Source organism: Sceloporus undulatus, chromosome 10 (genome assembly GCF_019175285.1).
Source record: "Sceloporus undulatus isolate JIND9_A2432 ecotype Alabama chromosome 10, SceUnd_v1.1, whole genome shotgun sequence".
Classification (NCBI taxonomy): Eukaryota; Metazoa; Chordata; class Lepidosauria; order Squamata; family Phrynosomatidae; genus Sceloporus; species Sceloporus undulatus.
Window position 1 is genome coordinate 15,815,493 of NC_056531.1, and position 14,407 is coordinate 15,829,899.

At 40.5% G+C, this 14,407-nt stretch overlaps 1 protein-coding gene across 3 annotated transcripts in view; it reads right to left on the reverse strand.

Moving 5' to 3' along the window:
* The window catches only part of SLC25A42 (solute carrier family 25 member 42), a 34,704-nt gene that overhangs the window by 4,165 nt on the left and 16,132 nt on the right, over positions 1-14,407 (reverse strand). For all 3 annotated transcript variants that reach the window (XR_006100882.1, XR_006100883.1, XM_042441677.1), the window contains exon 7: positions 13,881-14,032. Coding sequence is in view for 1 of the 3 variants with exons in the window: in XM_042441677.1 (XP_042297611.1) it covers positions 13,881-14,032 (152 nt within the window). In the remaining 2 variants the exon portion in view is untranslated. The remainder of the gene's footprint in view (positions 1-13,880; positions 14,033-14,407) is intronic.

Below are 14,407 nucleotides of genomic sequence, written 5' to 3' on the forward strand. Positions count from 1 at the left end.
AGTCCAAACCCCCTGCCATGCAGGAAATCAAATCAAAGCCATCCCTGACAGATGGCCATCCAGCCTCTGTTTAAAGACCTAAGGATGGAGACTCTATCACCCTCCGAGGGAGTGCATTCCACTGTCGAACAGCCCTTACTGTCAGGAAGTTCCTCCTAATTGTTCAGGTGGAATCTCTTTTCCTGCAGCTTGCATCCATTGTTCGGGTCCTGTCTCTGGAGCAGCAGAAACAAGCTTGCTCCCTCCTCAATGTGACATCCTTCAAATATATTTATTATTTATTTTAATTTCTTTTATTTGATCAAGAAAACACATATTTACAAGTTCATATATATACATGATCTCACAGTTTCCAATATCTTCATCCTGATCTTTTCTTTATTCCCCTTAAGTCCCCTCCCTCACCCTCCCCCTCTGCTTTACAATCTATACATCAGGAGAATTTCCCAACAAGCTCTAACATTAAAGGTCCTTGTTTTAAATCAATAATTTCATTTCTTTTGAATTGACCATATAATCCTATTATTATATCATTCTCTTTTCCCCAACGGAAATATTCCTCAAGTATTATCAAATATTCGCACTTATTTTAAAGAACATTTCTTTCTTTACAGTTTCCTCATATACTCATATGTGTTACATCCTAACATATTTCCCTCTTCACCACTTATTATTATACATTTATTTCTTTCTGCAAAACATATAATTTTTTCCAATTCGTTTCCCACTCTTGAGACCCTTCTTTAACAAAGTTAATTATCTAACTGGAGCCAATTTAACCATTTTCTAGCCATCCCGAGTTGATGGAATTTTTGTCTTTCCATTTTGAGCGAAACACATTCTTGCGGCTGTGTAAGCGTATAATATGAATTTCAGATTTTTACGTTCTTGTTTGTCTGTTATAAATTAATAAAAAGTTTCTGGTTTAAATTAATCTTGATTGCAGTATTTTTTGCGTAATTTTAGTAACTCTTTCCAGAATTTATTAGTCTGAGGGCACGTCCACCATATATGGTAAAAAAGAAGCTTGTTTACTTTGGCACTTCCAGCAACAATAATATTATTACTGACATTTTTGCATAATTTATTGGGCGCGTAATGCCAACGATAAAGCATCTTATAAAATTTTCCTTAAATCCATACTATCAGTGAATTTAAGGTCTTGACCCCATACTCTATGCCAAACATCTAGGGAATGGGATATCCCAAATTTTGTGCCCACTTTACACAAGTTTCCTTGATTATTCGGATTCTGTTTCTCTTTTAATAGTAATTTATATTTAGCTATGTTGATTCCTTCGAATAAATTAATACCTGTCAATTCATTTCTTTTTTCTCTATTCCAGATGTTTTCAAGTTGTCTTTAGTCTCTCTGACAATGTAAAAATGTAAAACCAATTCATGTTGTAACCCATATTTCAATTGTGTATTGAGTTTATTTGAGGGTTATCGCCTTCCCATCTTAACAATTTATATCTGACAGTACTTTGAGCTTGTCTTGCCATATCCCACACTTCTTGGGGAAGTCAAGATGGCAATTTAGTATAGAATTTCTTTTAATTTGTCCCATACTGAATATAGCGTTTTCTAACAACATGGTTGACAAGTCATTAGTTTTTCTTTCCTATGTAACACAATATCCATGCCACCCAATCTGTAGATCAGGCGCCTTCCAGCCTTATAGATCCTGAATCCTCCAAATTAATACATTACTGATCCACTCTAATGCACATGCATAGTAATAAATCCTTAAATCAGGAACACCAAGACCGCCATTTTCTTTTAAATCCTCATTTAATTCTTTATCCGGGGTTTTTTTTCCCTTCCAAATAAATTTATATATCTCCCGTTCCCATAATGTAAACGGTTTTCATCTTTAATGATAGGCAAATTTTGAAAAAGAAACATAAACTGTGGAGGATATTCATTTTAATTGAAGCTATTCTGGCCCAAAAAAGATAAGTTCAATTTCGTCCATCTATCCAAATCTTGAGTTACTTTTTTTCCACATACGCTTGTAGTTGTTTTCCTATAATTCAGATGTTTCTAGTTAATGATATTCCCAAGTATTCCACTTTTTTATTATATTTATCCAAATTGTTGTGTGAATAAATTTCTGCCCTTCTAATTTAAGTTATGGTCATGTCTGATTTTTATCTTGTTTATTTTAAAAACCCTGCAAATTTCCAAATTCTGTAATGCTATCCAAATATATTAAATTTTCTCAAAGGGTCTTCTATTATCAAACAATATCATCGGCGTATTGCTAAAACTACATGTACTGGTCGCTTTGTCCGAATTTATTATTGTCCCATCACCTCTGAGTTGATTCAGCAAATTTCCATAGATAAAATAAAAATCAGTGGTGAAAGAGGGAGCCTGTCTTGTCCCTTGTTTATTTTACAGCTCTCAGTTTTCTCTCCATTAACAAGATTTGGCTGTTTGTGTATTATATGTATATTAATCCAACTACAAAATTTATTTCCCATTTGTGTTTGTCTGTATTACTGCTTTCATATAATCCCAATCTAGCATGTCCAACACTTTTTCTGCGTCTAAAAAGACGCCATATACATGTTTTGGAAGGATTTTTTTCTAATTTCCAGCTTATTAATGAATATATCTTATATTTGTTTCATCTGCCGTTTGGTTGTAGAAAGCCAGTCTGTTCTTTTTTGATCTTTCTCTGTAATATTTTTTTCAATCTATTTGCCACAATTGCCGAAAAAAAAAATTTTATAATCCAGATTGCGTAAGGATATAGGACGATAATTTTGTGGTTTTTTGAGATCTTTCCCGCTTTTAGGTATTATTGTAATATATGCCTTAGTCCACGTTTCTGGTATACCATTGAAGTTAATCATTCATGAGTTCCAACATAGGTAGGCATAATTCCTCCTGAAATATCTTATAATAGCCAGCTGAAATCCGTCTGCGCCGGGGCCTTGTCTTTTTCATGTCTTTTTATACTTCTGTCAGTTCATTCATCTATGTTATTATTCAACGTTCTTTTGTTCCTCATCCAATATTGGTAAGCCAAATTTTGAAAAAAAAAAATCTTTAAAATCCTCTGAAAATTTTTCTTTTTATCTTGCACATATAAAATGCCCATATATTTTCAAATATTTTTTTATGTCCTTATTTTAGTAATCTTATCATTGTCACACATCTCTATATCTTGTTTTTTCTCTCTTCTTCTGTAAATTATATGCCAACAATTTGCCACATTATTACCTGACTCGAAATATATTTGTCTGACATATCTTAATTTCTATTTATTTCTTCTGATAACAGTACATTTAGTTTTGTCTGTAGAATTTATCTCTGTTACTATATTTTTCTACTTTTATTCCTCTGAAGTTCTAATTCTTTCTCTTTAATTCTTGGCTTAATTTTCATATTCATTTTTCCATTTCTTATTTGTTCAATGTTTTTTTGAATAAAAAAAACCACGCATCACAGCCTTGCTGGCATCCCCATGTTTGAATTTAGTGCCTTTATTTAATTTTCCTTAAAAATAAATTTCCTTGTTCTTTTGCTTGCTTTACTAATCCTGATTTTTGAAAAGATTCCATCTATTCCAACTCTGTCTTTTTATTGAATCCCATTTAATAGAGATAGGGTTATGATCTGATTCTTTTTCGCCAATATATCAGCTCTTTGACATATCTAAGAAGATCTTGGGAAATCAAAATCAATCAATTCTGATAAAGATTTTTGAGAATCTGAATATATGTAAACTGTTTGGCCATTGCCATTTAAATGCTCAAGTACGATAAATTTAAAGAATCTCTTAAACAAAAAAAAAAGTTTGAGCAACTGCCTTGTTTTTCTTTTATTTTCTTGCATGAATGACTCTCTATCCATCAAAGGATTTACCACCCCATTCCAGTCTCCCATCATGATGTATGCTTCATATTCCAGGTTCAGGATTTCCTTCATCAATTTATGATAGAAAAATCGATTTATTATCTATAGGTGCATATAAACCTATTATCAAATTTGTCTTCCCATCTTTGTTAATTTCTACCGCCACATATCTTCCTTCGGGATCTGACAAATTTCTTTAGCTGGAATATTTTCAGTAATATAGTGCACTCCACTTTTTCTGTTTCCTAGCAGCTAAAACAACCTGACCTAAATTTTGGGTATATTAAAATTTTTTATCCTTCAATCTTATATGGTTTCTGAATACAACATATTTCCGCTTTTTCTTTCTCTAATATATGAAAATTTGCCTTCGCTTGTGGGTGTGTTCATTCCACGCACATTCCCTGAGATAAACTTCCATAATATAACTAGTTTGTTCTTCTTCGATTCCCGTTCTTTCTCTTATTTATCTTCTTTGGTTCAGTAAATTGTGTCTCCAGTTGCACCTACTAATTCTCCCGACCCGAGCTGGGGTTTTTCCTTCTCTTCTTCTTTCTTTTTTCCCCTTTAAATCCATTCTTTTCCCTTCTGTGTCTGTCTGCTTTCCTTTGTAATTTCTTCCAATAGTCTTTTTGCCTTATCAATTGTGTTGATTTTCTGATTTTTCTCTTTCCAGTAGACCCACAAGCCTTCCGTTATGTCCCATTTATATCTATATATTTTCCTGCCAAATTTTTTGTCAAGAAATAATATTCCCTACGTCTACGAGAGATCTGAGAGGGAATGTCTCGGTATATTTTAATTTCAGATTCTTCTATTTTAACATTTTCCCACAAGCTTTCATTCACTACTTATCCCTCACCTTTCTTTCCGAAAATAAACCACAATATCCCGAGGCAACTCCTTCTTCTTAGCTATGCTAGAGCTGACTCTATAGATCTTATCTGTCTCCGCCCCATATAATCTAACCGTTTCTTCAGTAATTCTGCCAGAAAGGAAGAATAATTTCATAAAGATTTCCCCCTGCCTTCTTTTAAACCTCTTATTTTTAGACATTTTTTCCTAATATCGCTTCCTTAATTAACGCTTTTTCAGTATCCACTCTTTGTTTCATTTCAATTTCTTTTGTCTTTACATCTAGTGTTCAGTCTTTTGCTTCAGTTCTGCCACATCTATATGTAGCATTTTTAAATCATTTTCATAGCAGTAATTGTTGCCTTTAATTCATCTATCTCTTTCTTAAAGTCCGCTCTCATTTCACTTCTAGAAGTCTTCAACTCTGTCTAAAGTTTTTCTCCATTCTTTCTATAGCTTCTAATATTTTCTCATTGGGTTCTGCTGGTTTGGATTCTATTGAAGGTCTTCTACCTGAGCTGTGGAGCTCCCTTGCGTTTGTTTTTGAGCCGTTAATCTAGTGACCACAGACATTTTTGATTCAAATAATTCTTTTGGTAACAACAAACTTAAAATCCGCCTCTTTACCCCACCACCAATTCTTTATAACTATATAACCTCTGTTATAACTCTCTGATCACTGTAATTTGTTATACAATATCTTTATAAAGATTAGATTAAGCTTAAATCCTCTTCTTTCAACCTCTCTATATTTTTGCTCTTTAACCTGACTTCATATATATTCCAACCCAAGAGAGTGAATTGTCTAAATTTTCTTAGGATATACCCCAAAATTAATTATTCCCTTTGATTTGTACAAACCTTATGCAAACTTATCAGTAATGAAAAATAATTTGTTCACTCTTTAAGACGTTGCCTTCTCTCTATATATTTTTTCCCTTTTTCAGGCTTTCCCACCCAGGCCTTTGGAATATATCTAATACTTAAGACCCTGTATCCCCAGTAATCACACTTTAGACCCAGCACTTTATATCTTCACTTATTAAATCCCTTTTGTATCTTTTCCCTTTGCCCTCAGTTTCATCATCCTGTACTTCCCAACAATGAGTTCTCTCCGTCGTCTCGTTTCCCGTCCTCTATTCCCCCGCGTTCTTTCTTTATCCTAAATGTCCCTAACCATAAAGTCTTTCCGACGTCCCGTCCCCTGTCCTCAATTTCACCGCACTCTTTCTCTGTTTTTAAATTCCGCAGCAATGAATTCTTCCCGTCGTCCCGTCTTCTGTCCTCAATTCGCTGCCTTCTATCTCTGTTTTAAATTCCCCAACAGTAAAAGTCCTGCCAACTGTCCTCTTTCCTCCGCGCACTTTCTTTCTGCTGGTTTTTTTTTTTATTGTATCCTTACTAAACAACCTCAAAAGTTTCAAAGGCTTCAGTATTTCCAAATGTCTCGGCGTCGACGAAACACTGAGAGAAAACTTTGTTTTCTATATTTTGTATTGTTTCCCTTCTCACTGAGCCTTGATTACTCTTGACTTGGGACAGCTGTTAAGTCGGTCCAGGTGTTAATCTCTAAATTAGGTCAGCAATTCTTTCAGAACTTCCTGACCTTCGTAATTCAAATAATATAAAGTTTTAAATGAGCTCCATAATTCAATAATGAAAGATATTTCAAATTTGTGTATATGTTTCTCTCCCCACACGTTATCTATATCACTGCTTCTTTTACCAACAGATTTTCCCGCTGGTGTTTAAATGTCCTCCAAACTTTCTCTCCCCAATGAAGAGATGGGAGTTAAGTCCAAAATTAGCTATTATATTTTGTCAATTTGCTTTAAAGCTCAGAGTTTGCTTGCCTCAAAGCAATCCCCTCAAATCCCCTTTTCTTCCATTTGTCAGCTCTATAGCAAGAGCCCCCACTAAAACGGTAAGGTCGGAGATAAGCCCAAGCGGCTTCTGCTTACGGGCAGCCCCTAAAGACCCGCGATCCTCAGTCTTCCCAGCCTCGGTTCCCTCTCTTCACCTTCTTCCCGAGTGGCTCGGTCGTCCCTGGATCCTTGAAGCCAGGTTGGTCCTCGTTTACCCACGAGGGTTTATTCAATAGTTTAATAACAATTAAACCATTGACCTGGCCCGGAAGCAGAGCAGAGGAACTCCCCGCTCACGGATTCTCCCTGCGTTCACTCCGCCATATTACCGGAAACTCAATATTTAAACAGGGCGATCATATCACCTCTTAACCTTCTTTCTCCAGGCTAAATATCCCCAGCTCCCAAGTCGTTTCCTCATAGGGCATGGTTTCCGACCCTTCACCATTTTGTTGCCCTCCTTTGGACACGCTCCAGTTCTCATTCGTCTCATGTCCTTTCTGAATTGTGGTGCCCAGAACTGGACACAATATTCTAGGTGGGGCCTGACCAGAGCAGAATACAGTACAGTGACAACTATTTCTTCTCTTGATCTAGACACTATACTTCTATTGATGCAGCCTAAAATAGCATTGGCCCTTTTAGCTGCCGCCTCACACTGTTCACTCATGTTCAACTTGTGGCCTATTGGACTCCTAGATCCCTTTTAACAAATATTTCATTCAGCCAGGTGTACCCCCATCCTATATCTGTGCATTTTATTTTTCTGCCCCTAGTGCAATACTTACATTTTCTCCGGCTTGAATTTCATTTTGTTAGCTTTGGCCCAGCTTTCTAGTCTATTCAGGTCATTTTGAATCTTGTCTGTCCTGGAGTAGACTATCCTCCTAATGGTGTCATCTGCAAATTTGATAAGTATGCTCCCAATTCTGTCATCCAGGTCATTGAAAAGTATGTTGAATAGCATGGGCCCAGAGGGACAGAGCCTGTGGGACCCCCATGGTCACTTCTCTCCAGAGATGAAAAGGAGCCATTGTTGTTGGCACCCTTTGGGTTCGGCCGGACAACCAATTACAGTCCATGTAACAGTTTCCTTTGTCTAGCCCACATTTTACCAGCTTGTTTGCAAGAATGTCATGGGAAACCTTGTCAAAAGGCCTTACTGAAATCAAGATATACTATATCCACAGCATTCCCTTCATCTACCAACCTGGTAATTTTAAACAAAAAGAAAGAGATTAGGTTTGTCTGGCATGACTTGTTCCTAAACCCGGTGACTTTTTGTGATTATGGCATTGCCTTCTAGATGTTCACAGACTCTCTGTTTAATGATCTGCTCCAGAATCTTTGGTTGGACTAGATGGCCCTAGTGGTCTCTTCCAACTCTACGATTCTATGATTCTATGATTCTATGGTAAACTCAGAAGCACCCTTGGAGGTAGAGGCTCCTTTGGAGGACTCCTCCCGCGGGCGGTCTCTTTTGCTTTGGGGCCGACGATGCAGACTCTGTGGCCTTGGCTTTTCTCTTAGGAGCCCTTGGTGTCTCAGGAGGGAAGAACGGGTTGTCTTCCAGGTCCACAATCACAGGAGTTCCGGACTTGGAGGACTTAGGCTTGGGAGGAGAGCTGGATTCTGATGTGCCAGCAGTTGGAGCACGATCCTCCTTTTCCTTAGCCTCTTTGTCCGTTTTCTTAGCCGGTTTGGACTTCTAAGACGAGACGGAAGGATCCCGGCCGGTACCGACGCCGGAGACGGACCCGGAGAGAGTCGCTGTTGGAGCCGGGGAGACTGCAGCTGTCGAACCCTCGGTCCCCGAAGTCTTGTGGGGGCGCTTTGAGGGCTTGTCGGTGGCACTGGACCTGTCTGGGCCGCGGGCCACAAGAGAAGGCGCAGTAGTCGCCGGGGGCGCGGAAACGGCACTCATGGGGCTCTCCCGGGACTTGGAGGCCAAGGGCGCAGTCGCTGGAGAAGGGGCGGAAGCCGGACGGGAACCCTCACCATGCACCTTACCCTGGGCAATAGCCGAGGTCAAGCGGGACTCCCGACTTTTCCTCGCTTGGGACGTCATGGACCTACACAACTGGCAAGCCTTCATGTCGTGGTCCTTGCCCAAGCAAAGCAAGCACGACGGGTTCGGGTCCTGAACAGGGAGTTTGCCCCCACACACGTCGCACTTTTTGAAGGGAGGGGACATCTTTCCGGATCGACGAAGCCAAAGAAGAATGCAAGAGCGAAGTCAGACGGTCCGAGGTCGAAGTACAATAGGGAGGTCAGCAAGTAGAATGGTCAAGAACGGTCTGAAGTCAAATAGCCAGTGATTCTGATCAGACAGAGCGACGAGCGAAGTTCCAACAGCAGCTAACGCGGCGGAAAAAAGGAACTGGGGAAAGAGCGGGAAGGCAGGGGCCTTATAACGGGTGGGCGGATTTAACGCCAAAAAGTTTCTATATGTTGCAAAGTAAACTTTGCCCAGTGATTCCAGAAGTTTCCGAACAGCACTGCGCAGGCGCAGTGAAACCCATTTGTATGTATTCGCAGATGACCACTCGAAGAAATACTGTTATAGGTAAGCAACCTGTCCTTATTGTGACACCACAGCCCTCTGACGGAGAAGGCTAAATGTCTCAGAAAACTGCAGTTCCCGGAATTCCCTAGTATTGAGCCAGGACAGTTAAAGCAGTCTCAAACTGGATTATTTCTGTGTTTGGATCTCTGTGTGGTTTTTTGAACCTTCTTATAAGAAGATTTAAAACTGTACAGGTTCAAGGCAACTTGCAAATTAAAACAAATGCCGTATAGCTAACATGAAAGGTCAGCACTAAAATGGAATTAAATATTAAAATAGTATCAAAACAAACCCTATTGAAAACAGTTAAAATCAGTTTTAAAAGAGTTTTTAAAAAATACAGCTGAAAAGAGGATGGCACCTTATTAAAATCAGTTCTCAAAAGCCTATGGGAATGGAAAATTCTTTGCCTGGTGATGGAAGGACTGCAAGGAAAGAGCCATTTTAGTTTTCCTAGGAAGGGCGTTCCAGGGCCAGGGGGCAGCCACAGAAAAGGCCCAGTCTCACAATGGGATTTTTGGGATTTCCATGCTCCGGGGGACAGAGTCTGATGTTTGTGTGGTGTGTCCTTCTCTCCTCTCCAGATCACAGTGGCCGGTCGCAGCCCTACCCAATGGAGCGTCTTGTTTTCGGAGCCTGCGCAGGCCTGATCGGACAGTCGGCCTCCTACCCTCTGGATGTGGTCCGCCGGCGGATGCAGACGGCCGGAGTGATGGGCTTTTCGTACAGGTCCATCCTGGGCACCATGGCGGATATCATCCGGGAAGAGGGACTTGTCCGGGGCCTGTACAAGGGGCTCAGCATGAACTGGGTCAAGGGCCCCATTGCCGTGGGGATCAGCTTCATGACCTTCGATCTCACACAGATCCTGCTCCGGAAATGGGAGCGTGGCATCCACATGGAAAGGTAGTGGCTGACCTTGCCTCTGTCTTGGGTCCCTTGCAGATGGGAGAAGGATGGAGGTGGGTTTTGGCGCAAGCTTGTGCAGACAGGCATCCCCCTTGATAACCCCTTCTCAAACGCAGATATGGTTCTCATGGTTGGTCCGAGTGACATAGGAGAACGGGGGCTGTTGGTGAACACAGGGTCCCTTAAAACTGTGGCGGTCTGCTTTGTTTCCCTGAGAGTGGATTTGCTAAAAGATGCTCCTGGGATGGTCTAGAAATTGCCAAACCCCTTGAGCCAAGGAAAAAGGGGTGCCTTTGCACCCCAAAATCCCATTGGTTTCAAAAATGGGAAGGTTGTATCTGTACCTGGTTCTTGGTAACACCACATCTTTTGCAGCAGAGCCTTGCCAAATGCATTAACTTGCCTGTACTTCAGCTTCATCCAGTGTCCCTCTTCTCTTTTGTGTTTTAAACTGGACTTAACCAAGGGCTTGAGAGGTGGGGGGTGTCTGTTGCATGCTTTCCTCCTATCTGTGTTTTATTTTTAGTTTTGCTTCCTCTGTGGAAGTTTTCCCTCTTTTAGTCTCGCCTTCTTTTTCTCACACCCCCCCCCCTTTAAAATGCTCCCCATTGGCATTCATGGCACAGAATAAATATCTGGAAGAGTGTGCCATCTCCAGGAGGAAAACCAAAGACTGAATCCTTCCTTTCCATAGGGTTGCTTAGAGAAGAACAAGGTGGGCACTGAATCATGAATTTCTGTCACCACAGTCTCAGATGATGCGCCTGGCTATGAAACTGGTTCTGAATCAACAGTGTTAACATACACACACACACACACACACACACACACACACACACACTTTAAAGAGATCAACTTTTCAATAAACTTTTTTTAAAAGCTACAATATTTGCTCTAGGTTGAGATGGGGGAGTAAAGCTAATGATGTTGGACTGCACCTCCTAGCATCCCCCTCCACTGCCTGTGTTGTCTAGGGCTGATGTCTGGTGGGCCACAAGTAGCCCAAACTATAATAGAGCTTTTGGTACCTCTAGATGTTTGGGACTTCAGTTTCAATATAGCCAGTTGTAAGACATGCTGGGAAGTCTAGTCCAGTTTGGAAATATTAACCGATTTCTTTTTCCTCAGTATTACAAGTTACTCTAAACCTTTAAAAATTGTTCTCATAGAGGCACCACAGAGGTTGACTGGATCTCTTCTGTCTTTGCATGAATGGGTTTACATTCTTCTTCTGAGGAATGAAAAGGGCTTACAAGACCCCCTCTGCCCCAGTTCATTCAATGCAAGACTTCGAGGCTCTCTGATATAGTAGGTCAATAGTGTCCCATTTGGCTAGACAGATTCATGTCACAGTGGATTGCTGGACTGCAGCTAAGCTTTGCAAGAGGCACAGGCCTGGTCCAGAAAACTGGCCCCCTGATATGGTCGATGTCTTCCTCTTCCTCCCTCTTTTATCAGGGTCGGGGCATTTTATTGCAAACTTCCCTGCCTCCTTTCCTTAGCTGCCACAGCAGGCAACATATAGTGCAGTGTTAAAGAATCCTCTAGTTGGAAGGGAACTCAAGGGCCCTCCTGATGTGCAGAAACCCACGACTTTAACACTCTGGAGAGATCACCCTGTTTAAAGCTCTCCAAAGGAGGAAAATCTGCCCCTCTCCAAGGTGGTTCTTTGTCAAACAGCAATGAACTGTCAGGATGCTTTTTCTAATACTTAGGAAGGATCTTTTTTTTCCCTTGCAATTTAAATCTACTAGTTGATCTCCTTAGAAAAGGTGCTAAATGATGCTTGGTAAGGTAGAAGGCATCAGGAAGAAAGGATAAGCATATTACAGGTGGACAGACTCCATCAAGGAAAGCCCTGAGTTTGCAAGACCTGAGCACGTCGCACTTTTTGAAGGGAGGGGACATCTTTCCGGATCGACGAAGCCAAAGAAGAATGCAAGAGTGAAGTCAGACGGTCCGAGGTCGAAGTACAATAGGGAGGTCAGCAAGTAGAATGGTCAAGAACGGTCTGAAGTCAAATAGCCAGTGATTCTGATCAGACAGAGCAACGAGCGAAGTTCCAACAGCAGCTAACGCGGCGGACAAAAGGAACTGGGGAAAAGAGCGGGAAGGCAGGGGCCTTATAACGGGTGGGCGGAGTTAACGCCAAAAAGTTTCTATATGTTGCAAAGTAAACTTTGCCCAGTGATTCCAGAAGTTTCCGAACAGCACTGCGCAGGCGCAGTGAAACCCATTTGTATGATTCGCAGAGACCATGAAGAAGAAACTATAGTTCCCAGGATTCCATAGCAGTGAGCCAGGGCAGTTAAAGCGGTCTCAAACTGGACTATTTCTGCAGTGTGTTTGGGACCAGAGAAACACAGACAGATGTGGGTAGTTGACTATAAATTAAATTTGAGGTCAAGTAGCCATAAAGGAACGTATCTCCTTCATGCGGACGCACACTGCTCCTGGGCAGCTAAATTTTAAATGAAATATGTTTTCAAGTTACATCTTTTGCCATGGAATTGTCTTTTGCTATTATGAGAGATGGAAAATGATCACCACACCACCTTTTTAAATACTATATCCTGTATAATTTTATCTCTCTCATGAACCCCTTTCATCTGCACCTCCCCAAAAAATCTGGAGGCAGAAACACTCTCTGGAAGATACAGAAGGCCATTTCAACACATTTAGGATCTCCTTTGACTGGACAGGCTTTTTAAAAAGCTGTGATGTGGGTTTTCCATAAAAAGGAGAACAAAGAATCTTACAGAAAATGTCTCCAAGGCCCAGAAGAATATTATCCGATTTAATAGCTTTGGTTTTATATGTTACATTCAAACCTATTCAAAGCTTTATGTGGTAATTATTTTATTTGAATATTAAATAACATACTCGTATATATGTTCCTTCATATCCATGGATTTTTTAATCCACAAATTCCTCTATGGGCTGAAAATATTCCAAAAGGATATAAATCTCCAAAAAAGCAAACCTTGACTTTGCTATTTTATATAAGGGACACCATTTCACTGTGCTATTGTATTTAATGGGGCTTGAGCATTCATGGATTTTGGGATCCATAGGGAGTCCCCAGTAGATATCAAGGGCAATTTTGTATTTTATAAAAAAGGACTATCCCTGAAATAACACTTTAAAAGGTTGCATACCTAAAGAGAGCTGTACCTGATCTATGTATCATATACGAACAATTTAACTTTCTTTTACTGAGGCAGAACTGTAATAACTTGAGCTTCACTCAGTCACTCCTTGCATTTCTTATTTTAAGCTGAGACAAATAGGATTGCATAAAATAAGTTGAACACGCTATTTCACTGACGTACTGGCTGTAATGCAACAACATGGACAACTATGGATGTGTGTGTCGGTGTGGAAAAATTTGTACAGAAAAATACAGCATCGGAAAATTTTCCACCCCACATTTCTGAGACAAACTTATTCAGTATTCAACTCCCTGTACATTGCCTATGGCCTAAAACAGCATGGAAAGGAGCTTAAAACATGGTGAAATTGCCCCTGGTATGTCCAGAGGGATATTTGGGAGGAAGATATACAACTAGAAGATGATCACTCTGGACTCTGTTTGTGTTCACACATAACATCTGTAGTTCTTGTTGTTGTTTTGTGCCTTCACTCATTTCTGACTTCTGGCGACCCTATCATGGGTTTTCTTAGCAAGATTTGTTCAGAGGAGCTTTGCCATTGCCATCCCCTGAGGCTGAGAGATTGTGACTTCTTGCCCAAAGTCCTGGTCTCCAGAGTTGTAGTCCAACACTCCAGCCACTACACCATGCTGCCACCCTTACCTGCGTGTAACTTCTTGAGGGTCTCGAAGGTGAAAAAACTCAACCCGGCATAAGGGATCACCCCCAAGATGGTGGGAGCAAAGCCCCGGTACAGCGTCTTCAGGCCCTCCTCCTGGGAAATCCGGATGAAGACATGAACAATGTTGCTGTACCTGCCGTCGAAAAGGCAAAAACATTATCTCACATCAAGCCTATTATGTGCAAGGAATCGGAAAGACTATGAAAGATTGGAGCAGAACCCCCCAACATTTGATGAAACCCGGACACAGGTGGCAAAGCAACATCAGAATGGGGTCAAGAAGACAAAAGTTACTAATGAGGAAAAAAACACATAAGGAGAAGCTGCGGCAGATTGCTTTTGCCTGGTCCTACAGGGAAGAATAAGGTGCCACCCGTTCTCTCCTCTGCTGAGTTCATGGAGCACAAACTATTTTTGAACTCTGAACTCAGTTTGAAGCAATGGAAGAAAGTAGAGTATTATTATTATTATTATTATTATTATTATTATTATTATTATTATTATTATT